Here is a 25,237-nt window from a genome sequence, read left to right as displayed (position 1 = left end):
TGTCCCCCTTTTTCCCCCAAGAGGGATCCCTTTATCAGTAGACAGATTTAAATATCATTTAATTATTCCAGAATTCCATGCCATTTTCATTCCATGCCTTCCCTCTATCCCTAGCACTGGAAGATTATATTTCTACTTAGGGTGAGAAGAAGTATTCACAGAAAGCATTTTATGTTCAAAGTAGTTCCTCAACATGTCCTGATATCACTTGGGCTGGTCAGCAAACCCCCTTCAGTGTATAGAACCATCGATGTGCATCTTCATTGTTTGTGTAGGGAAGTGTAGTGGGGATCTGGTTAAGGCAGTGTTGAGACACTGTATTTTATTTTGGCAGAACATTCCTTTCCTGCTTTCCAAACTCCTCATCTACCCATCATGATGCCTTTAATGGTGAAAAAACACAGGCAAAAAGGGAGAAGGTGGTAAAATATAAGTTAGATAAAGAAGAATTGCTTGTATAAAAGAGATATCAAAACATCTTCAAGCTAAACCATATACTTGTCATCTGTTAATTAAAAGGCCCTGTTAATCATCTTGAGTAGGAGTTATGGAATGGGAAGCGTTCTTTCATAATAATGAGAAAGGGAGAGGTTGTTATGAGTTAGAGTGTAGAAAAGTGTCTGGCACACAATAAATATTTAACAAATACTTGGTGTTGATTGTATAAATTTTTACGTATCTGTATAAGTAAATATTATATGCAGTTTCATATTATAGAAATCACCTGAATGCAATAAAATAATGAATTATAAAACATTTATATTCTTACTTTAGTGAAACAATTCTCAAATATTTATAACTTACTGTGTGCAAGGCACTGTACTGGCTGTAAAAATATGATACGTAAGCTGAATTTATTCATGACTTATGTATGATTATTTTATAATTTTTAAAACAGCTCCTAGAATTGTACAGTTTTTTATATTATATCTTTTTATTTCTATGAATATAATTTTTAATGTACTTTTCTGTTTATGATTATCATTTTTCCAACCAATGGCACAGAGAAGTATAAAAAAAAAACACACAGAACAAAATCTCTCTTCTTTGCATAGGATATATTTATTTATTTTAGAAGCATTATATTTCACTTATTCTTAAAACTAGAGGCCCGGTGCATGAAAATTCATGCACTCGGGTGGGGGTGTGGTCCCTCAGCCGGGCTCTGCACCTCTCGCAGCCCGGGAGCCCTCAGGTGATGACCACCTGCCAGCTTAGGCCAGCTCCCCAGGGGATCTGGCCTAAGCTGGCAGTCACACATCCCTCTGATAGCCCAGGAACCCTAGGGGGCTGTCTGACTAATGGCTTAGGCCTGCTCCCCTGTGGAAATGCACTGACCACCAGGGGGCAGCTCCTGCATTGAGTGTCTGCCCCCTGGTGGTCAGTGAGCATCATAGTGACTGGTCGTTCTGTCCTTATGGTCAATTTGCATATTACCCTTTTATTATATAGGATAATATTTAACAGCTCATCACATGTATATTAGTTAATTCCATAATTACATGACCAATATTCTAGGTTGCAGTTTTAATAAAATTAGATGTTATTTCATGTATATCTTGAAAACTGAAGCAACATCATGTTGTTTTTTTTAATAACATGAGATTTTCATCATGTTTTTTTAATAACGTAGACTTTCAACATTTTACTTTCTCCAGAAGGTGAGTGAGTCACCACCTACCTACTGTTATACTGTTTAGCATAAAAATAAAATATTTATTCTACTTCCTTTCTGTATTTTCTATCATCAGTGCTACTGTTTTATTATATTCTATTATAAAATATAAAAATTTCTATTTGTATGCAAATATACATATTGCATAATGATATAATGAATCACAGATCACCAATAATTTAACCTACCTGGGCTTTTGTTTTCTCAATAATAAATAAAGATAATAATGCCTTCCTCATGGGGGTTTAGGAAGGATTATATGAGGTAATATACACAATACACTTAGAACAGAGTCTAGAATATAGTATGTGTTCAAAAAATGGTAGCAATAATAATATTAATAATACTAACAACAACAAATGTTACTGCTACTACTAGCACCAGCAGCAGCAGCAGCATACTCCCCGAGTGTTCTGAGACCTAATGCCTCCAACAGCATTTGAGCTTAACTTTCTACTGTGCTGATAGCACAGGCTCTCACACATTGCAGAACTCGGAAAACCTCGTGGAGAATCCCTGCTGAAATTAGTCATCAGAGCCATCAGCAGATGCTTCTAAGAGGTCAGAATGGTCTTCTGCTAAGAGCCTGTAAAAGGAATTGAGATACTTTATTATAGATTAGGAGGTTATCTTAATGACAACCTTGGAGTTAGAGCTATAGCACCACTCGGGGACATTGTTTTCTGCTCCAGCTGCCCATCATCAATAGCTGAAGCTAGAAATGTTAAAGGGGCCACTTAGCAAGTGGTACAGGGCATGACGAGGCCAGCCACTGCTTGATTTGGTGGTTGTGAACCTTTGAGAGATTTTAAGAAAGTTCATAGCCTGTGCAGAGGAGACGGGCCATTTGAGTGGAAAAGCCACTGGGAGCCGTGTGGTTGGGGAGGGTAGGGTGGGTGTCAGGGAATCACCAGAGCAGGGTGAAGGGTGTTAGCCAGGTCGATGGAGGATGGGAATTAGAATCCACTTCATGATTCATTACATGTAAAAGTGTATAGTAGGTGGTTCTCACTACCATAGTGTTGTGTTTAATCATTTTGAACTAATCTCAATTTTTAAGAATGTTTCAAGTTAAAGATTCTTTGTATAAAAATAGATATAGATGTATAGATGGGGAAACAAGTAGATATGGATTAGGCTGACCATTACTAACGAGGAAAAAAACAGCCAAAGGCCCTTCTTATCCAACTCATTTTAATGAACTTTATTTTCATTTGTTTCCAAAATATTTGGATATGTACAACCTAACATATACAAATTTGTCATGAATAGCCTCCTAAAACCAATGACATTATCTGAAAGCATTTTCCTCAAAAATTTTTAATTCAAGTTGATAAATTATATGTATAATGAAATTTAAATTACGTCCGCCAGTAGCTAAGCATGACTAAATGACAGAAGAGAACCTACAGTTTTGTACAGTTGTGTTATAGATTTAATATTTGATGCAATTTTTATTTTTACTTGTGTAGTTTCTTCCCTTCAGTGAAACATTTGTAATGCCATATTTAATCTGTCACCGTGACATGCCAGCAGTCCCCTGAAGGGGAAGGCCGTGTACAGACACAAAAGGCATAAGGAAACTAAAACAAAGCTGAAAGCTTTCATCATCCCATCAATATCTCTGTGTCTCCAGGCCCCCCTCCTCCCCTGCCTCTAATGTATGAGCCCTTGTAAGAACGGAAACTACTAACCTGATGCTGGCAGCAACGTGGACGAACCTAGAGACTTGCCCAGGCTGGCACTTCTCATTTTATATGGTCTAGTCGTGGACTATGTCTTCTGTAACAAAGTACCCATGTATTCTATTACAATGCATAATTCTTCTAGAATCTGAGATTTATCTTTTATTTTAAGGAGACAAAATTACTTTCAAACGAGTAAATGTTGGATTTGCACGTGTCATATTTAAGCTTTTTATATCTTACAATATTTACCTATTTCACAAATTTCATGTAAATGTAGCTTTGTAAATATCTTTTTACAAAAATAGGCAAATTGAGATGATTACTAATTAAACAGTTATTAAACACTAATTTTCCTTAGGCATATGAAATACATACCACATACAATATGTATTACAGAAACAGGCACATTTTAGGGTTGTTTTGAAATGTGGCTTTTAAAACAAATGTACTGCATATTCTGCTCTGTCTGAATTAGACTTTACACTCAATAAAATTTGATACAATAGTTCTGAGAGCTACAGTTTTTGTAGTGGGCTTTTGAATAGTGTTTTTATATGTCTGAAGAAAGAAAAAAGATAAAAATGATTACAATTATTTTTACTTGGGGTAAAGACTCATGAGGGAGTCCACTCTTCTTCACTCCCACTTCCAAAGCCAGTTTAAGTTCTTGACCATAACCTTGCCCTGCTCCCCTTCAAATTCACATCGCTCCTGCTGCCAAAGTAAGCAAGCGTAAAGCAAATGCAACCCAGTCAACCCTTTGCTCAAAACTCACTGCTTGCAGCTTTTCATTTACAAAGTTCTTACACAATTTGTTTCCTACTTCCATCTTTAGTCTTCCTTCTCATCATTTCTTCTCTCACAGTTCCTATTGCAGAAACGAAAAGAATATTCCTTTCCACTGTACCATTTTTTGTCCATTCCCCTACAGTGTTCTTTCCCAGTTCCCATCTTCACCTTCCATTGCACTGCCTGGGAGTTTCATCCTGGGGGAAATCTTCCTTCTTTACTCACCAATTGGATTAGGGGCTCTCGCCTCTGCTTCCATGTAACTCTGTGTGTCCATGTCCAAAAGCATTTAATACAGAGTGCTGCACTGATCTTGCTTACCTCGTGTCTCCCCATTGTGTTGTGATTGTCAAGGTCTCTGGAAAGTATGTGGAAAAGGAAGTGCTTTAATTAGATGTTAAATTGATTAGGTGACATGGCATTGCATAGCTGAAACTTAATTAAACTGTGTATATTTTTGTACTTATGCATATATTTTGCATTCTGGATTTCCTCATCTGGCAACAAAAATACTTGTTAATGTTGGATTGAATTATTAACATTCTAAAGTGAACATAATGGAGAAAACTATTTCCAGAAAAGAGAATTTCTAGCAGCATAGAGTTTTGGGGGGAATCTCTTCTCTTTGAATCATAGGGGCATTGAAAAAAAACCCACAAACAACCACAAACAAACAATAAAAACACACCAGAACCCAAAAGAACTTTATCCTCAAGTGAACAGATATGACCATCTATTTTATGCTGAATTAGTTAATATTGCTAATAATAACTGCCACTTATTGAGGATCTAATATATATCAAGTACATATGTGTTGTTTTATAAACTCTGTTTAATTAAATACTTGCTTCAATCTGAAAAATGTATGAACTTTTTATAGATATCAGAGACTCCCTCCAAATAATATAACATTATATGGCAGTGATGGGCCTTAGTACCCTAGGCTTTGCTTGTGCACTTGACTATATCATTCTGTCTCACTAAAAAGTATAGCATGGTATTGAAGTTAAGCTATCATTAATTTGTTTAGTTGAACATCATCAAGGGATTATTTTAATTCTGTACTAAATATATTGGTACAAATGCCTAATAACAGCGTCAGATGCTAGATAAATATTGAGAAATTTCATTTGCTTTCAGATTTGTTTTGAAGAAGACAACAAAAACAAACCAGGATTTACCATCCTATCTAATAAAACAGTAATATGCAAATCGACCGCACATTTGCTACGCCTAAGCCCCACCCACCAGCCAAGCAACGCCCACCATCCAATCAGAGCGAGTATGTAAATAAACCCGACCAAGATGGCGGGTAATTTGCATACATAGGCACCCAGAGCTGACCCCTGCCATCAGAGGCGGGGAGTTGGGTGTCCGCTCTGGCTCCAGGCCAAAAGCCACAGGCTGTGGCTTTTGGCCTGGTGCACGAGCAGACACCCTGCCATCGGAGGCGGGGAGCTGGGTGACCGCTCAGGCTCCAGGCCAAAAGCTGCCGGCCGCGGCTTTTGGCCTGGTGCAAGAGCGGACCCCCTGCCATCGATTGCAGGGAGCTGGGGGTTTCTTTGGCCTGGTGCACGAGCGGACCCCCTGCAATCGATCCCAGGGAGCTGGGCGTTGCTTCGGCCTGGTACACCAGCGGACCCCCTGTGATTGATCACCTGGGCAGGGAGCTGGGGGTCTGCTTTCGGCCTGGGCAGGAGCGGACTCTCTGCGATTGATTGTAGGGAGCTGGGGGTCTGCTCCTGCCCAAGAGGCTTTTGGTCTGGGCAGGCCTGGGCAGGGGCTGAGCCGGTGATCAGAGCGAGCTGGAGGTCCCCTTCCCAGGCCTAAAGCTTCGGCCAGAGGCTTTAGGCCTGGGCAGGGTCCAGCCCTCCATTGGTGTGAACTATAGAGGAAACACCTTTTCTGACTGCACATTGGCTAAGCTTCCTGTATGACACTGGTAATATTCTTAGTAACTTGGGTAATAAGAATCCAAAAAGGTGATCTAGGGTTTTTCCACCACACTTCTGGAGAAAAAAATGAAGGTCCACTGCTGGAGGGGCTAAGAAATACTATATCCTGCCCTAGTCAGTTTGACTCTGGATAGAGCCTCAGCCTGCTGACAGCAGGGTCTGGGTTTGATTCTGATCAAAGGCATGTACCTAGGTTGCAGGCTCCTCCCTGGCCGGGGCCCAGATCAGGGCTCATGCAGGAGGCAACCAATCAAAGTGTTTCTCTCTGTCTTTCCCTTTCTCTTCCACATTCTGTAAAAGTCATTGGAAACATACCCTCAGGTGAGGATAAAAAATAAATAAAGAAATCCATATTTTATGAAAGACACATCTTGAAAATGCCTAAAGAAAGTTGTCATTTTTTCATGGTGAAGGGACTGGAGTCCGTGTTGATGAAAACACCTTGGTGGCTGTGGTGACTGACAGTGGCTGCAGCAGTGGGTTGATGGGGCTGGTGCCTTCCCCTGACCAGCCCCGTCACCTCCCACAAAGGGAGGCCAGACTGCGGCTTAGGTATGCTCCCTGTGGTGCGCAGGCCTAAGCCGTCAGTAGGACATCCCCTGAGGGCTCCCAGTATGTGAGAGGGGGCAGGTTGGGCTGAGGGACCCCCGACCCCCAGTGCACGAATTTCGTGGACCGGGCCCCTAGTAGAAGATAAAATATCTTATACCAATCCACCCTTCCTGTATTTTCCCCCAAGGATTTGACACACTATTTATTAGTTATTACATCAGAAATTATCTTCCCTTGCCAACACTACTAGGTATTTAACACATAGGGCATATGCCCAACATCAAAGAGCATAGTTAGAAATTGTTATTGTATATCAGTATTTGGCAGACAGAGAGGATTTCCTAAATTGCAGACTTTACTATACAAACACAGAATAGTGTGATGTTTAAGCACACAGATTTTGGCATCAGACAAATCTGAAATAGGTTTTAGCACCATCAGTGTTTGCCAAATAAATCTGGGCAAATTATTTGGACAAGGTATTTTTTTTAAAAGAGAATAGATTAGACCTATTTATCCACTAGAAAGTTTTCAGTTTTAAGTATAGGAAACCATAAATCAAATGGTTTAAATAATGAGGAAATGCATTCTTTGGCACAACATGCTTTCCAGAGGTATGCAGTCCTCAGGTGTACAGTGAAAGCATCTAATCTTGGCTCTGGGCATCTTCATGCATGGGCTTTGTCCTCAAACCACGTCACACAGTGGCTGCAATGGTGCCAGTCAATACATTCAGTCACTTCCAAGGCAGACTGATTCTTTGTTTTTCTTCTTTATTTTTTAATTAAATTATTGTGGTAACACTGGTTAATGTCATTATATAAATTTCAAGTATACAACTTTATCATACGACATCTGTGTATTCTATTGTAAGCTTACCACCCGAAGCTATGTCTTTTTCATCACCATGTATTTGACATAGTTTACCTTCTTCATCCTTGCCCGACTCTTCCCCTTTTGGTAACCATGATTCTGTTGTCTGTATCTGAGTTTGCTTTTTATTTGTTTCTCTTATTTATTTTTTATTTTTGTTTTCTATCCCATATATGAGTAAATTATACAATTCTTGTTCTTTTCTGTCTGACTTTTTTTCACTTAGCATTTAATTTGGGCACCAAGAAATCCTTTCCCAAATGCCTTCCAGTTGATTTCTCACCTTTCCCTGATCAGAATTAGGTCACATACTAATATATAATCTTATCCATGACAAATTGAAATGAGACTGCTAAGATTGGCATAGGCTGATTAGGACCATTCCACAGAACTCAGAATACGGTCAGCAATCTATAAAGCATGTGGATGTGTAGAGTAAGATACATAGTTGAACAAAACCAGTGTTCTCTGAAGAGAAAGGTCAGGGGTGAACAAAGGAGAGGGCTGTGGGAAGGCAAGCAATTATTTCTGCCACAGTGCTCCCTTTTGATTACCAGATTTCAATATAGATAAAACCTTCCTCTGCATTAACTTTGTAAAAAAAATAAAAGCCTACAAGAAACATATTCTTCACCTATATTAGTGGAGAAAACCCAAAATATCAGCCTGTCACTACATGCAATGGGCTTAGAATCTCCAAGTATTGCACTGGCATCTCCATTATTTCCAATTGTAGTTTATCATTATCCAGAGACCTATGGTCAAAAGACAGGTTATCATCACATCCCATCTATAATGATAGAAAACAAATGTGATAACCATCATAAAAACTCCCATGCAGAAGAAGAGAGTACTGAAATTCATAAAACAATACCCTGTTGGTCAAGATTGGTGAAGAGACTACCTTCTCTGGAAGTGGAATGAGTTCCTTGATGAGCATGGCAAGTAGCAGAACTCTGTCTCTCTAGGACCTTACTCTGTTACAGTGTGACATGGCTTCTGGTTCTGACTTCTGAGAAGGTATTCTTTTTTCTATGGGGCAACGCTGCTCTAAGACTTTAGTATTATAAACACTATTGTATCTAAAATTGGATGTTTCAGTTGCTTTTGCCACCCTCTGCCAGAATCCATAGTTTCTGATCCTTAGGTCAAATGTCTATACTCTGTTGATTGGGAAATATGCTCCCAATCCCTCAAATTCAAGGAGGATATTTAGGTGCTAAGTGGCCAAACGAATGTACAAATATACACTACATATAGTTTTAGGGTTAAAATAAAGCAATGCGTGTAGAATAATGATCCTAGTGTCTTACACATCATAAATATTTGTCAATTTTAAATTTTCCTGGGTAACAGATATGCAGTTTAAAATTAAGCATGAATTTCACATGACTTCATAAAATATAATGATGTCGAAATCATGGCTCTGGGAATAATGCGGAGATTGAAAATTATGAGATATAAGTTTTACACCAGTTTTGTCAAAATACCCTGAAACTATTAAGTATTTAATGTTTAATGCTATTTATAGATTTCAAACTTCTGTAAAGCCAATGTTAAAATGCATGAGGTTATTCTTAACTGACTGCCTTAGTAGCTTCAAAGTTTTAAATAACCCTCAATAAGCAGCACTGTATAAGCCATTTGGAATTACCCCCCTACAAATGGAAGTAATTGCTTTTAAAAATCAAGACAATTATAAGTAATTTCTACATTTTATTATCACAGGTTTTTTGGCAGTACTCTGAGCTAAATGCAGCTCTCTTTTTCTACTCACAAGTGATTAATAATAAGGCACATAAGGCAAAAATATATGACATTTCTTTCTTTACTAAAAAACATGATATTCTTCCTGTTTCCCTACTAATTATTTCAGCCCTAATGCCAACTAAACATGTAAAGAAAGCATTCATATTATATTGATGATGATTTGTTGATTTTTAAAAATCTTTCTACCTTATTTCCACATTATGCCAAGATAAAGGGATGGAAAATGGCTATTTGGTCAACTCCATATCATAGTAGAATCTGTAGAAATAAAATTTCACATCACACTCCTGATGCTACATTTTATATTCTTGCACAGACAAAAGTGTGGTGTTTCTTTTTTTCTTCTTTTTTTCATTTTTCCAAATTACCTTTGTACATTCTACTAAATTGTATTTTCTCTATTGGGAATATCTAATGCACTATTTTTGAGTTTTATTAGCATGCTTTATTTATATTAATGTGACCATTTGAGGGAAAGTTAGTTTTTGTTTCTTTTTTCATACGTAGATTTTACTTTTAAACTACTATTTTAGAAGCAATGTTTAAATTAAGCCTCAGTGAATTAAATGATAATGAATGTTTTCTACAAATCAGACTATTCTAGCTTCTCAGTGATTGGGTGTCATTGAAACTGTTCAATAATTATAACTGTCTAAAATTTTAGTGACAGCTCAGTGGCTAAGTGCTTATCAGAAAGTATATGGATTATTTAGTAATTCACCCATCGCTTACTTTAAAATGAATCGAGTTCTCACTGTGGCATATATACATGCATGAATCTCAGTCACAATTCAGGCAAAGTAAAGTCTGCCATTAAGTGGATGTCCAAATTCTTTAGGACATGATTATACAAGAATGACTATCAAAAGATTTGCAAAGAATTAGCAATCCAATTAATGAGTCATTTATTAGACATATATTTTTGTATCTACTAGTCTATTAGGCTTTTTAAGCCATTTTAAAGGAGATGTTCCTAAATTTTAAATGAAATACACTCATGGATCTATTTTGAAATGTTTGGAGTAAAGTGGACCATGGAATTTCTTCTTTTAATAGGATGACAGAAGTATTCTGAGAGGTCTACCCACTGAAAACAACAAAAACAACACCATATTTTTCTTCAGAGCATTGCTAGTTAATAAGAAAGCAAAGGAAATGCATACATACCATCCAAATATATACATATATAATGAAAAGAACAGTGAGCTGAAATGAAAGGAGATTGAATCGGTATAAAGCTCTGTTTTCCTTGGAACAGATAGCAATTAGTCTATGGAATTCTAAGATTAGGGCCTAGTCTCCTTAGGTAATAGGTAAAGAAGTTAAACTTGAAGCTTTAACAATTATCTAAAAACCCAGAAAGGGTGTTTAAATTTACACTAGCATGCTAGTAAATCTTGGATCTAGTTAGCAGAAAATGAATTAAATTATACTCAATTTAGGCCTTCAGGATTCTCAAAGCTTAAATTCAAGTAAGATATTCTAAAGAGATCCATACCTAGACACGATGTAATCAGACTGTTGAAAGGTAAAGACAATCAGAATCTTAAAAGCAGCAGGAGAGATACCACTTCACACCTGCTAGGATGGCTGTAATAAAAAACAAACAAACAAAAACAAACAGAAAATAAGTGGTGTTGATGTAGAGACATTTGAAGCTTCATGCATTCCTGGTGGGATTTAAAATGTTGCAGCACTTCTGGAAAACAGTTTGGCAGTGTCTCAAACAGTTAAACATAGGATTAATATATGACCCAGAAATTCGACTCCTATTTTTGGAAGCTAAGTTAAACTATCCTGTAAAAATATCTGAGCCTCCTTTTGGGAGCAGTAGTTGACATTTTACTGCTTGTTTATTTCATAGTTTAGGCCTCTTATTTTATTTATTTATTTATTTATTTATTTATTTATTTATTTACTTATTTATTTCATGAGTCAAGTTATTGTTTTCTTTTCTAGAAATGTTCAATGGTGACAACATTTTCAAATTCACTGTCATATAGTTATTCACTTTCTTTTAATCTGTGCTGGGCCTGCATTTCTGTCTTGTTTCTATTTCTAATCTACACTTCTACACTAATAAAAGAGAAACATGCAAATTGACCGTACCTCTGCTATGCCCATAAGCCATGCCCATGAGCCAATCAGGAGTGAGTATGCAAATTAACCCAACCAAGATGGAGGCGGCCATGAAGCTGTCTCAAGCAGGAGGCTTGGGTTGCCCCGGTGATGGAGGAAGCCAAGATTCCTGCCCGCCCTGGCTGGCCCTGGCCTCGGCTCAAGGCTACAAAGTTTCAATTATAAAAGATATATAAATCCCAGATACTTGCTTCCAGCTGGCCCTGGTCTCTGCTCAAGGAGGCGCTGAAAAAAGAAAAGAAGAGAAAAAAAGGAGGGGCTGGGAGCTTGAGTCGCCAGGGGGTGATCAGGCCAGGATGGGATGGCAGTTGTGGTGATCAGACTGGTGGGGGGGGGCTGTTGGGGGTAAGCAGTAAGCAGACCAGCAGGGGGGCCAGTTGGAGGTGATCAGGACAGCAGGGGAGGGCAGTTTGGAGTGAGCAGGCCAGCAGGGGGGCAGTTGGGGGTGAGGAGGCTGGCACGGGGAGCAGATGGGGGTGATCAGGCTGGCAGGGGTGGCAGTTGGGGGCAAGCAGGCCCACAGGCAGAGTGGTTAGGGGCAATCAGGCAGGCAGGCAGGCAGGTGAGTGGCTGGAGCCAGCAGTCCCGGATTGTGAGAGGGATTCCGACTGCCTGTTTAGGCCCAATCCCTGTAAACCAGCAGTAGGACATCCTTTGAGGGGTCCCTGATTGGAGAGGGTGCAGGCCAGGCTGAGGAACACCCCCCCCCCCACCTCCCGCATGAATTTCGTGCACTGGGCCACTAGTTAAGCTATAACCACCAATTATCCTGGTAACTTCTATCTCTATAAATTTAACTTCTATCTCTACTTGTACTTTCTCTCTCTACAAATTTACCTAGTTAGATATTTTATATATGTGGAATCATACAATATTTGTCTTTTTGTGTCTAGTTATTTTCAAAGTATTGGAAAGTCTTCCATAAGAGAAAAGAACTGGTACATTTTTCAACTTTTTTTATGGTACCAGGAAATTTTAAGAGTAAATCAGCAAGGAAAACTAGAGAAGCAAACTTCCTCATGTTTATAAAGTATTACCTACCTTAAAAATATTCTTAATGGTGAACCATTACATATATGCTTTTTAAAATAAAATACAGTTTAATGAGGTTAACTATCACCTATTCTAGTAAAGATTATATAAGAGATCCAAGGCAGTTAAGATAAAAGAAAAATTTAAAAGGTTTAAAAGCAAGTTTTAAAATATTATTTACAGAAGACATGCTTGTTATATAGAAAAATAAAGATACTTTACAAAGATTTTTAAATAATAGGTAAGGCTCATCAAGTTGCCTAAATATGAGATCATTAAGCAAAAATAAATTTCATTTCGACATACCAACAGTTGAAAATATAAAGATATATATAATTTAAACAACAGCAAGAAAGGATTTCAGCATATGCATAAAAAAAGAGTTAAGCCCATTTGTGTTGGTTCAGGGACAGATAAACTGATCAAGAGAATAGAATCTAGAGCCCCCAAACCAACACCCCCTTGTATAGAATCTTTATATATGTCAGAGTTTGACATGCAGATCACTGGGGAAAGGAGGACTATTTATTCAGTTAAACTACAGAGACAATTTCTTGTTCATATTGCAGTTAAAGAAAAATTGAAAGTGATGCTGTGCTTGCTTTCTGTTGTTGCATAACAAATTATCCCAAATTAGCAGCATGAAACAAAATACATTTGTTATCTTACAGTTTCCATGGGAAAGGACTTCAGGCACAAGTTAGCTGAATCCTCTTATTAAGGTCTCACCAGAATAAAATCAAGGTGTTGCCTAGGGCTGCAATCTCATTTGAGACTGAGATACCAAGCTCACTGATTGTTGGAAGAATTTAGTTACTGGGGTTTACGATTGAGGTTCTCAATTTATAAAGGCCACCCACTATTCCTGCTGCCTGTACCTCTTCACAGCACCAATGTGTTCTTGAAAGGCAAATAGGAAAGAATCTCTTCTGATTTATTTTATCCCTCACTTCTAGACCTTCTTTAAAGAACTTCCCTGAACTGGGTCAAGCCCACCCAGGATAATCTCCCTTTTGATTAACTTGAAGTCAACTGAATAAAAACCTTAATTACATCTGTAAATCTATAATATCCCTTATGTTATCCATATAATGTAACCAATTATGGGATTAATTCTCCATCATATTAATAGGTTTTGCCTACATTCAAGGGGAAGTAATTATACAGGCCATCTAGATGGTTTGGGGGAATCTTAGAGAGTCATAATTCTGCTCACTATAGATACCTACTTTTCCTTTCTATAAAAGTCAGTTCCCAAAGATTAAAGTTTTGCAGGAAATATCTTTATGACCTTGGCTATAAGCCAATGCAAAAGTGCTTCTTATAGGTTAATAAGTCCAACTTCATTAAGATTATTTCTTCTAGACTTAAATATTTAATACAGAAAGTGAAAAATCAGATTATAAACTTAAAGAACATATTGCAACACACATAACATGTAATGTATTAGTATCCAGAATATATAAAGCTGGTCTTCTCAACAGGTAAGCCAGGCTCAATGATATATTATGAATGATGCATTATGAATGAGTTACAGATAGAACTAAAATATTGATCTTAGCTCTCAATATCTTGGGGAAAAAAATACTTCCATTGTAAGCAGCCTCATCAGCTCCACCTAATTGTGTCTATTCTTTCCTTATGTGTGCTATAATGGAAAACTGTGGGGAATCACTGATATAAAGGATTATTGCAATCAATAACAAGCAAACAAGCTGTCCAAGTGAAAATTAGCCAAAATACAAATAGTCATGTCACAGAAAAGGAAGCATAAATGACATATACATGAAAAAACATGCAACTTAATAATTAATGAAGAAAATGCAAAACAAATACCATTTTTACATACTCTAAATGGGTAGAAATAATGAAATCTAATATAAACATGTTGTGAGCATTTAAATTAGTAAAATAATTTTGGAAAATCATATGGCACAATGTTATAAAATTGAATTTTTTCTTTATTATCCAGATATTGCACTCCTAAGTATATAACTTAGAGATATACTTATATTTTTGAACCAGATGTTTAACATTGCTCATAACCATGTTGCTTATAATAGCAAAAAGTAGAAACAACCTAAATCTCTATTGACAGGCAGTTATTAAATGAGAGTATTTATATTTAACTCAGGTAAACTGGGAAACATTTTTTTTAATTGCAGTCATATAAAATGTATAATTCAAGATATTTTGTATCACTCTGTATTAAACTTGACAACAATTTCTTTAGTCAATGCAAATATAAAATACTTTTTGAAGAGTTATAATCACAATTTGTTATATAGCTTTGAAAAGCCAGGTTATGACATCTGTTTTTAGAATTTCTTTTTATGATACCAAAGTTATAAATAGTTATAGTAAGTATTAAATATATGCCTTTTTAATTTATTTTCTAGTAATATTGGCAATCTAAAGCATTCATTTTCTTTATGTGGTGATGAGTTAGATTTTACTATAAATTAATTTTTGATCAAGGACTTATTGAATATAGGATAGTATTTATGTACTTTCTTACAGTATTGATTCTTAATTACATTATTCTTAATATTATATTAGGTTCCTAACTTAAGTATTACAATTTAGTTAAATGTGGGTATTTGCATAGGAGCATAAACAATATGGATGCGTGAGTATGCTTTAGTAAAAAAATAATAATTATCATGGATTGATGATGTGTCTTCCAAAGTATTGTGCTTTGTTTTCTAAGCCAAATGTTTTGGGGGTTGCCTCTCTGGTGCAGCTCCCAGGGTTTGGGGTCCCAGATATTGGACACCAAACCCTTGCTCCTCGGGGAGAGATGCCTGTTTGGTGAGATCCCTCCCTATTGTATGTTGCCAAGTCAGGGATGGGTTCTTTGCAAGAGTGTCTCTGCCTCTCCTTCCTTCTGAAATGGTCCTTTTATCTTTTGTTGTGGAGAGCAGCAGTTCATCTAGATCCCACATTATTTTCAGAGGGAAATGATCCATATTCAGTTGTAAATTTGGTGTGCTTGTGTGAGGAGACCTTCAGGATCTTCATATGCTGCTATCTTGGACTCTGCCCCCGATACTTTTAAATCTGGTGATCTAGATTCAAATTTAGCTGTCACATTTTTAAGCTATATTATTTAAGCATACTCTGTGTCTTATTGAGTTAGCTTTATAAAAATATCTGCAGATGTATGGAAAACCACTCTCCACCTACGTGTACTTTTTTATAAAACCTTCTCTAAGTAGATCTGCATTCACCATTCTTCAAATACTTCCTGTAAGAGTATTCTATAAACAGAAGCCGTGCCATTTCATTGAAAATTATTACAGAAAGTACCATGTGCCAAGTGAAAATTGTTGGACAATCATAATGATTGAACTTTAGCAATAGTCTGACATGATCTGCTGCCATAGTATGAAAGGTCTGAGGTGCATTTTAAATATTTTTCTCCCATTGCTTTGTTTTTGTTTTTTATTGCCTAATGCTACGTATTTGAGATGTTTGTTTCTGTTTATTGCTAGGTTATCCAGATAAACTTCGAAGAATTTGATCTTGAGATCGGCTATGATACTTTGACAATTGGGGATGGGGGTGAAGTTGGAGACCCCAGGACAGTGCTCCAAGTGTAAGTTCTCAGTGTTTTCCTCTTGACTTTGCCTGTCAGGTATTTTTGGAAAATGTCCCTTATTATTCTTTTTCTTTATGTCTCACTACCGCCAACAAAAGCATTGTGCCTTATTTGTTATCATCAACCTACAGGTAAATACATTAAATCCCCTTCAGTGGGACTTCATGTGCTTAATCCAAACACAACTTCTTAGAATGTATTTTCGGACAGGAGCCCATTGGACATAGACATCTAAAGTGAAATTGTAAAGTGGTTGATTGGGGAAAACACATTTGCCCTCACATAATTTAAAAACAGACTGAAAAAAAAGTATAAAATAGATCCCAGAGTCTTAAACTGGTACCAAAGACGGGTCAGTGTTGCTCACTTACTGGTGGCAAACTCATCCCTAGCTGCCAAGAGTTGGAGCTGAGAGTTTGTCAATGGTTTTAAATTTGAAATCTTTAGCAATGAAACTTGAAGTAGTGAACCAGCAATGTACCTCTTATCACAGAACTGAGATGGTTAAAAATAGACCAAATATGGTTCTTAATGGGAGCTAAAAGAATGAAATTATGTTGAAAAAAAGAAAGGGAAGTATTAAGAACTTATTTATTGCTGGGTCCTTGGGCTGTTAATTCCAATTATCTACCTCTGATGATCCCATGAAGAAATATTACAGGGAAAGTCTATTGTTTACTTTGCTATGAACTTCAAAAGCTTAGGGTATGCTCTCTCTCAGAATTCCTTTCATAACTCTTGATTTGCAATTCAGGCTTTATCAAATCAATATTTCTGTAAAATGGGATATTTTGCATCATAATTACCTGGAACACCTTTTAAAAGTAGATTTCTGGACCCCGATTCCTGACCTATTAAATCAGTGTTCTGGGATTTGCACCACAAAATATACATGTTTAATCGACTCACCAGGTGATCCTTATGCACATCAACAGTTTGAGAACTACTGGTATAAATATTTATAAATTATTTTCAGCATAAACTACTCCCAGATACAATGTGCTTATCATGTATGTATTTCTTACTGTGTAAATTGATTGAAGGTAAGCTAATTTATTTCATTCTTTTTTCTCTTATTTTTCCCCATTTTCTTTGATTATTAATTTTACAAGTTCTTCTAGTATTATTATTCCATAATCCTGTAATAAAGCCTAGGATTTACCTTATGTGTACATTATAGGCCCCAGTATTATTCCTTCTTTGTTTTTATAATTCTAGGAAAAAAACTAAAACAAAAATAAAACAAAAGGAAAAACCTACTCTTCCTTGCTGTCCTCATGCATACTTGACTTCAACTTTAACCCCTTCCTCTCCCCACAACATGTATTATCATTGATCAACCACAACTTTGTTGTCTATCTCTGAGCTATTATAATTCCATTTTGTGATTCTTAAGATAGAATGTATAAAAACATCAGCATTTTACATGTTTGGCTGTTGTGCTCAAATTGTTTGTAACTTCACCCCCCTTAAAAAGTCTCAGCATTTTTACCAGAATGGTGAGCCTGGTAGGTATTTTACTACATTGGAGTACTATCTTGTAGAAACAATCTACAGTTTCTCCTAGATTTCCTTGTGAGGTTATACATGATAGCTTAGATTTCATTATGCTGTAATATCATATTAGAAATTTGCAGCCACAGAGCTAATATGATCAGTAGATGTGTTTGTTTATTGTTGTTTGGGAAATACAAGGTTTTAAAGAACTGGATATTACATGCAAGAAAATCTAAATTTATGGTTTCTTTTGTCAAACTGGTCACATAGCAAATAATGGCTGGAACTATCTTCTTGCCCCCTTTAGAGAGGGTACAGGTTCTCCATGGTCACTAATTCTTCTATTGTTTTGTACCTGAGCTTCTAAGAACATTTGCATTTGCCTGCCTGGGCCTGTAGCCATTTATGTATATGACTCCTGATACAAAATTTGGTTTTATCTTTGAATTTATAACAGTATTTTCCAGATGGTCTCACTTTTACTCTGTCAATATTTAGATTGCTAGATTTATAAAAACAGATTATGTCAATACTGGTGTAAGAGAAAAAATATGGCAGGCCAGTAAAACAGCTAGGAAGACGTTACTCAAGACAGTTGCAATAGGAATCAAGACTATTGGAATAGGGTCCCAAGTATTGAACAGAGTCAACACTATTTCAGTAGGAAAGAGAAATTGAACTCAACTCTGCTGAAACCAAAGGTAGGATTGTTTTTGTTGTTGTTGTTATTGTTCTTTAAAAAAAAAAAAAAACACCTCACTCAAGGACATGTTTTTCTTTTCTTTTTTTTTTTTCTTTTTTTTTGAGAGAGAGGAAGGGAGGGAGGGAGAGAAAGAGAGTTCAGTGGCATTATCAGTTGCTCTAGAAAATTTAAGTTTCAAGTCCTTTGTGAGAACCACTGTTCAGCCCTCCTGAGGTGCTGGCTTCCCTTGGCAAGCATGTATCCCCCTGGACTCCTCTTTCACTTTGATAGGAATATTTGGTTAGCCTGCCAAGTATAAGTTTACAGGGAAAATATAATGCTTGCTTGCAGGAGTTGCTCTAATTTTTAACGAAGTTAGCAATAAAGTTATAGGCCATTTTAATATAATGTATTGCTGAATCTTAGCAAATAAGTTTGATTCAACTTATGGGAATCTGCAAACATTTGCATAATTACTGGATGACATTGGAAACAAGACGACTCTCTCTCTCTCTGATTCCTTATGCTCTAGTATCCCAAAAATAGACAATATGTGAATTAAGAGAGACATTACCTTACCACCACCTGAGCATTGGCACCTGAAGAGGGAGAGACTTCAGACCCTCCAGACATCATATACAACATAACTAGATAAAATCTTTTATTATCCACTAGAGGCCCAGTGCACGGATTCGTGGAACGGTGGGGTCCCTCAGCCTGGCCTGCACCTTTTCGCAATCTGAGATCCCTTTGGGGATGTCAGAGAGCCGGTTTCGGCCTGATCCCCACAGGCCAGGCCGAGGCACCCCACCGGTGCACGAATCTGTGCACCAGGCCTCTAGTATGCATATAAGATCTTTGGTTAATCTCTTCCCACCTTCCCCCGACTCACTTCCCTCTGAGATTCGTCAGTCTGTTCCATGTTTCCATGTCTTTGGTTTCCACTCCTGCATTGAGCGTCTGCCCCCTGGTCATCAGTGCTCATCATAGCTACCGCTTAGGCTTTTATATATATACTAGAGGCCCGGTGCATGAAAATTCATGCACTGAATGGGGGGGGGGGGGGTCCCTCAGCCTGGCCTGGCCCCTCTCACAGTCTGGGAGCCCTCGGGGGCAGGAGGTGACCTGGCAATCAGGGGAAGGCGACGCCCCTATCACACCTCTGCTGCTGCCACTGCTGGCAGTGCAAGATTCGGCTGGCCCTGGTTACCTGAGCCTCGGGTGGCCCAGGGAAGCTGGGCAGCCGCCATCCGAGGCTTGCCTGCGCCTTGGGCCGGCCCTGGGCGGCTGAAGGGACTGGGTGATTCCTGAGGCAGGTGTGCAGAGTGTCCGGGCCTGCCTGGGGGCGGGCCCGGCCTTGCCGCACGCCTGCCGCTCCATCAGGGCTGAGGGGACTGGATGCTGCCATCTTGTGGCTATGGGCGCCTCCATCTTTGAGGGCAGGGCAGTCGATTAGCATATTCCCTCCTTATTGGCTGTGGGTGCTGCCATCTTTGCGATGGTGTGAGGGTCAATTAGCATATTCCTTCTTTATTAGATTGTATAGGTAGGCAATAATTCTATGAAATCCAAACGCCACCAAGTTTCCAGTGAAGTTGTTTTGGGAAGACTGCCTACATATACCTATATGTAGGGAATATCTATACCTAGGGAATATCCTGTAAAGAATTCTGCTAACAAATTGGCCATCTCCTTAATAAGTTTTGAATAACTTCATATAGAGATTTTAAAGACAGAGTCTTCTTCAAAGAGATTTTAAAGACAGAGTCTATCTGTCTTTAAAAATCTCTTTTAATTAGATGATTATGATGATGAAACAACATTATTAATCAAGAAATAAGGACTGTGGTATAGGAATTGCTTTGTTAAATTATTCCCATAATTTAGTAAAATTTATTTTACAGCTCTCTCATCAAAAGCATTGCCTTTTCGCAGTTTTCATTCTGCCCTGTGTGAGGCTGCAATGGATTGCTGGCCTGAACAGGCAGAAGTTCATCTTCTCACAAACCAGTTATTGGTTTTCTGTAGGATATGTTATTTCCCCTCAAAGTAGAAAATTTTAAATTTTTCCAATTTTCTTCTGTTTCATGACAGACATCAGATGACTTTTATATACATGTTGCAATTCTCTTGTTACTGTCATTGACTAGGGCCAGTGATGGCGAACCTCTGACACGCGTGTCAGCACTAAATATTTAGTTTTTGGTTTATTAAATACAATTATATATAACAATTATACATTTATGTTATTTAAACTATAAATATCGCAAAATAATGTTTTTTCCTCAAAGTGACACACTACCCAAGTTATGCTCAGTTTTTTGGCGAAGTTTGACACACCAAGCTCAAAAGGTTGCCCATCACTGGACTAGGCTCTTATGCCAGCTTAGTTCTAGGAATTACATCTTCCAAAGTTTCATGAGAAGTCACTATAGCATACAAAGCTTTAGGCTGGCCACTTTCATTCTGAATGCATGATCCATCAGCAAACATCATTAAATCGGCATTATGAACAAGAATATCAGACAAATCAGGTAAGGGCCTAGTGTCTTATTCTATTACTGTTGTACAGAAATGATCATCTATTTGATCAGGATCTTGTAAAAGACAAACAGGATATTTGCATCTCCCAAGCACAATGTTGGGATTGAATAATAATTCTTGTTCACAGCTAGTCTGATGGCACACTCACATAGTCCCGATCTTAGGCACTTTGTAAGATAGCTGTAACAACACATAGGACATGCAATTAAGTCAAGTGACTAAAGGCAAGGGTTTCAATCTTTTTAAAGTGTTCTGTGGAGTAGAGTCTTCATTTTCATGACAAAACAAATAGGAAGGCTTTACAAAACTTAGAATCTTCAAAACTGAGACCATAGTCAATTTTAGGTTACAAGCCTCTTCAAAATCCATAGACTTAACCAGAAGATCTGAGAAATTACCATGCAGTCACTCCTTCAGAAGTATCTTCCTCACTGCAAATGCTGGAATCCATTGTCTACAATATCCCTGAGTGTCACCAAAATTGTCTAATTTTTTTTTTTGGCAATAATGCATTTCATTTGCCAAATGGGCTGACTCTTTTGGGGCCTCAACAGCAATAAATGCCCTAAATATTTTACCTCAATTTAGCAATAATGCAATTTATCTCGTGAGGCCTCATGCACTTGCTAAGGGGGATTGTGGCAAAGAAAAGGCATTGGTTTTGCTTTGCTCTTTAGTTTCTGACTCTACCAGCCAATACTTGTAGATCCTTCTGGTGGGATAGCTTCCCTCTAAGTTTTCCTGTATATGACTAGAGCAATATAGGAGAGCACTGAAACTCTTGAGCAATACTTTGCCCATAAATATTGGACTTCTTTAAAAGTAAAAGCAAATAAAAATTTAGACTTGTCTATTAGAGAAGCAGGATCCCCAAAAAGCAGATCACAGATAAATTGCAGAAAATGGTATCAAAGTTATAATGTTTCAATGATAGGAACTATAAAGGCATTAATAGACAGTGAATTTATTTACTTCTTCAAGATCTTGACAAAGGTCAGCCTTCTTGATCATATTTACCTTCCTTTTTTACTGAACATTTGGCAGTGTTAGTATCACAGGGTGAGTTTCCTTTTATAATTATTCCTTATTTTTCTAATTTGTTCTGTAACTGGTTTATTCCTTCTAATTGAGCTCTCAACAAAGGGTAGCGTTTGACAACACATGGCCATGGCTTATGCTTTTGATATGCTATATCTGTTGGTTCTACATATCAGTATTATTATTCCTAGGACCCAACATGATACATTGATTTGTTTCTGCTCAAGGTACTTTTCCAGTGCCCTGTGAGTCTGCCGCTCTCTGCTATACCCCTATTTTTAGTAAGAAAATCAGATGCTTTTATTTCCAGAGCTTTCCACAGATGCTCCATATGGAGTATACAATATGGTAGTCTTAATTACACGAGAGATATCTCCACAATAGGCTTACATGAGAAGCAAGAGAAAGTAAGAAAACTTGTTCCTCAGTTACAGGATCTATTCATGTGGGAACTACAGAGGAAGAAAAACACACACACACCACAATTATAACGCTTATTCAAAATACCAACAACCAACCAGATGGAAAGTGAGGGATTTCTGGGGAAATTTCAGAATAAGTAGTGCCAGTATCTACCATAAAAAGCAAAGATATGTTAACTTGAGAGGAAGTTGTTGAATGTATATTTCACCAGTTCCTACCTCTGAGATTCAGTCAGCTCTAATGTACTTGCTAATTGTGCCCTAGCCTTCTGTACTATTCCGATCCCCTGTTTCTGCAGTTTCTGCATCATCTGGATCTTTCTCTCCAACCCCTGTCCCAGTGCCCCAGCTTCTTGCAGTAGCGAAGCTTCTTCCATTGCTTCTTTTCTAGATTGGACAGAAGAGATGTTATTTCCTTTAGTGAATAGTTTTAACTGAACAGTAAACACAGCAGTTTTTAACTTCTTCACATTTTTCTGGATTGTCTCAAAACTGAGTAATTGCAGCTAAGACTTGAGTAATAGTCTTGTTATCAGGATATTTGGGGTGTCCCCTTCTCCACTGTGTGTTGTGGATGGAGTCATTATGATATGTTGAGAAAAATAATTTTCTGAGACTCCCATGAGAGGATGAGTGATTTTTGTTTGTGTGGCATTGCATCCCTGGGTTTCTAAAGTCTCATTTCCTTTCATTCAGTCCTGAATTCCTGTAACCTGGAATTCAGTAGAGCTAAAAGCTAAGCCAGTGTCCAGTTTCTGTTCCATGTGGCAGCCAGGTCCAGTTCACCATCAGGTTGTGTGTGGTCCACATGGCCATGGGCCATGTGGGCAAATGCAGGGGAGCAGGAGCATGAGAGCCCTATGAGCCTGGACTCAACCCAGAGAGCAACTCCTTTGCTTAGGGAATTAGGTATCCCCAATCTTCCCATGCTTGCAGGTGGGACTGACACACAAGTACCTCCCAGACATCACTTTGCGGAGCATGCATCTGTTATCTTCCTTGTCCAGTCCCTTCCCCAGCCATCTGCAGGGAATAGACTAGTGGCTCCCTGAGGAGTGTTCAACTGCAGCCTCCTGGCACAGTTGCCCAAATGACATTCCTGTAGTATTTGGCCTTCCTTTTGCTCCTTTTCTGTTATTCACAACTAAGTTAATTACAATGGTATCTGTCGGTCCTTGCCATTCTGCCACTTTGTCCTTAATTTATACTTGGATAGTCAGCAAGAGAGCTGAGATAAAGGTGGGTAGGACGAGAGGATGATTTTGATGTGTCCCTGGATCCATGCAAGTAAATTTTGATGGAAATTGCTGATGGAAATAACGGGAGACTCACCTCTTTTGGAATATAACACGGAGTTTCTCCCAGCTCACCTTGAGAGGAAAGGCTATGAGCAGTCTCCTCTGATGGGTCTCCCAAGCCCTTAGGTCTTCTGCAGTTGTGGAGGGTGGTGAATATTTGGCTACTCCTTGATGTGGTGGGTCATGTTCTGGTGCCCAATGTGCTTGCATCATCAAAGTCACCAGTTGCAAAATTTCATACAATAGCTTGTGCACATGTACAAGCATGGGGGTCTGAATTGAAAACATGATGTGAAGGACATCTACAAACGTCTGGGAAACAGGGAAAGCTTTCCTGTGAGTAATATCAGCTGGAAGCAATGCTGGGTAGCTTCTCAATGGCATTAGCATCACTGGTGAGCAAATAAGAGAAGCTTGTTTTCCTCACATTGTAACAAGAAAAATGTGCACTTATATGGCTCTTTGGCTCACATTATCATGTTGCTGTATTCATCAACATAATACTTATTAAAACATTTGCCTTTTTCCAAGTAACTAGAGAAACTTGTTTGCATCATGTTGTCTTCATATAGGGACAGAGAATTTTATACAAGTTCTTAACTACTCCCTAAACATATTCCTTCGTAATTTCTGCTTTCCTAGACCCATGATGTATAGATGATAAGAGACTCCTGGAAATAGAATCTATACTGAAACATAGAGTGAGCTCAGGGCTAGGATATGAGGAGCACAAGCCTGTATCCTCCAACAAGGCAGGTAACCCATTACCAGCTAAAGAAGTTGTGTCCTGATCCTTCTTTGAAGGGAAACCCATTAACCAATGGAACCGTATATCTGAAAACGCATCACTTTCCTTTCCCCAGGATCTATTTGAAACAAGAAAGGATAAGGAGATATAGGGGGAACAGAGGGAGTAGAAATAGCAAAGAAAGGAAGAAAACGTTTCTATGAAAGAGAAAGTACCTTTAATTCTCACATGGCCTCTCCCATTCTTCTCATTCTCTCCTACTGGCTATTCAAATCATTTTTAACTTTCCTCTTAGAATGATATCCACCCAATAAATACCCATAATTAATTTGCTTATAATGAGGCCCTCCTAAAGCCCTCACAAATCCTGAAAGAAACAGGAAGACAGGGCGATATCCTCCTGGATGGTCACTTTTCAAAGAGGTGGTTCCACAGCTTCGAAGAAGAACATTCATGACCTGAAAATTGACAAGAGGCTTATTTAGCTTAAAAGATGTCTGCCCCTTTGAAAGAAACAGATACCATTTATAATTTAAAGTTTTCTAAAGAAACTCCTAAACAGAAGGGGGGGGGGCTGTCTTTCCCTTCTAGTGTCAGGAACATTATTACTTTAAAGATTTCTTCTTACCTTTACACCAAAAGTGAGGTGTGAACTAGAATCGTGGCCAATAGGAGAACAAGTTAGGGAACAATTTGACTATATGTTTAGCTGTTCTTTATGAACTGACAAAATTACCATGCTAGAGGTTTATTTTTGGTGAAATAGATTGTTGGCATGTTTGATAGAGTGTATCTAATGTACATCATATAGTTTTAAGCTCTCATGCCCATTTCATAATGGATTTATTTTACTTTCTGTCACGTCTCTACCTTGAATCCTCACTCTTGCCCATAAACCTGTTTTCCTACGAAGTTCAAAAGACTGGTACTTACT

General features: G+C 38.0%; 1 protein-coding gene across 3 annotated transcripts in view; it reads left to right on the top strand.

Annotated features, from left to right (window-relative positions):
- Positions 1-25,237, top strand: part of CSMD3 (CUB and Sushi multiple domains 3) — a gene marked incomplete at both ends in the record, with an annotated part of 911,147 nt that overhangs the window by 440,029 nt on the left and 445,881 nt on the right. For all 3 annotated transcript variants that reach the window (XM_079795927.1, XM_079795926.1, XM_079795925.1), the window contains one exon: positions 15,968-16,071. In XM_079795927.1, coding sequence (XP_079652053.1) covers positions 15,968-16,071 — 104 coding nt within the window. The remainder of the gene's footprint in view (positions 1-15,967; positions 16,072-25,237) is intronic.

Source organism: Cnephaeus nilssonii (assembly GCF_951640355.1).
Source record: "Cnephaeus nilssonii genome assembly, chromosome: 18".
Lineage (NCBI taxonomy): Eukaryota > Metazoa > Chordata > Mammalia > Chiroptera > Vespertilionidae > Cnephaeus > Cnephaeus nilssonii.
Note: the sequence above shows the minus strand (reverse complement) of the source record. Positions and strands in the feature narration are given on the sequence as shown.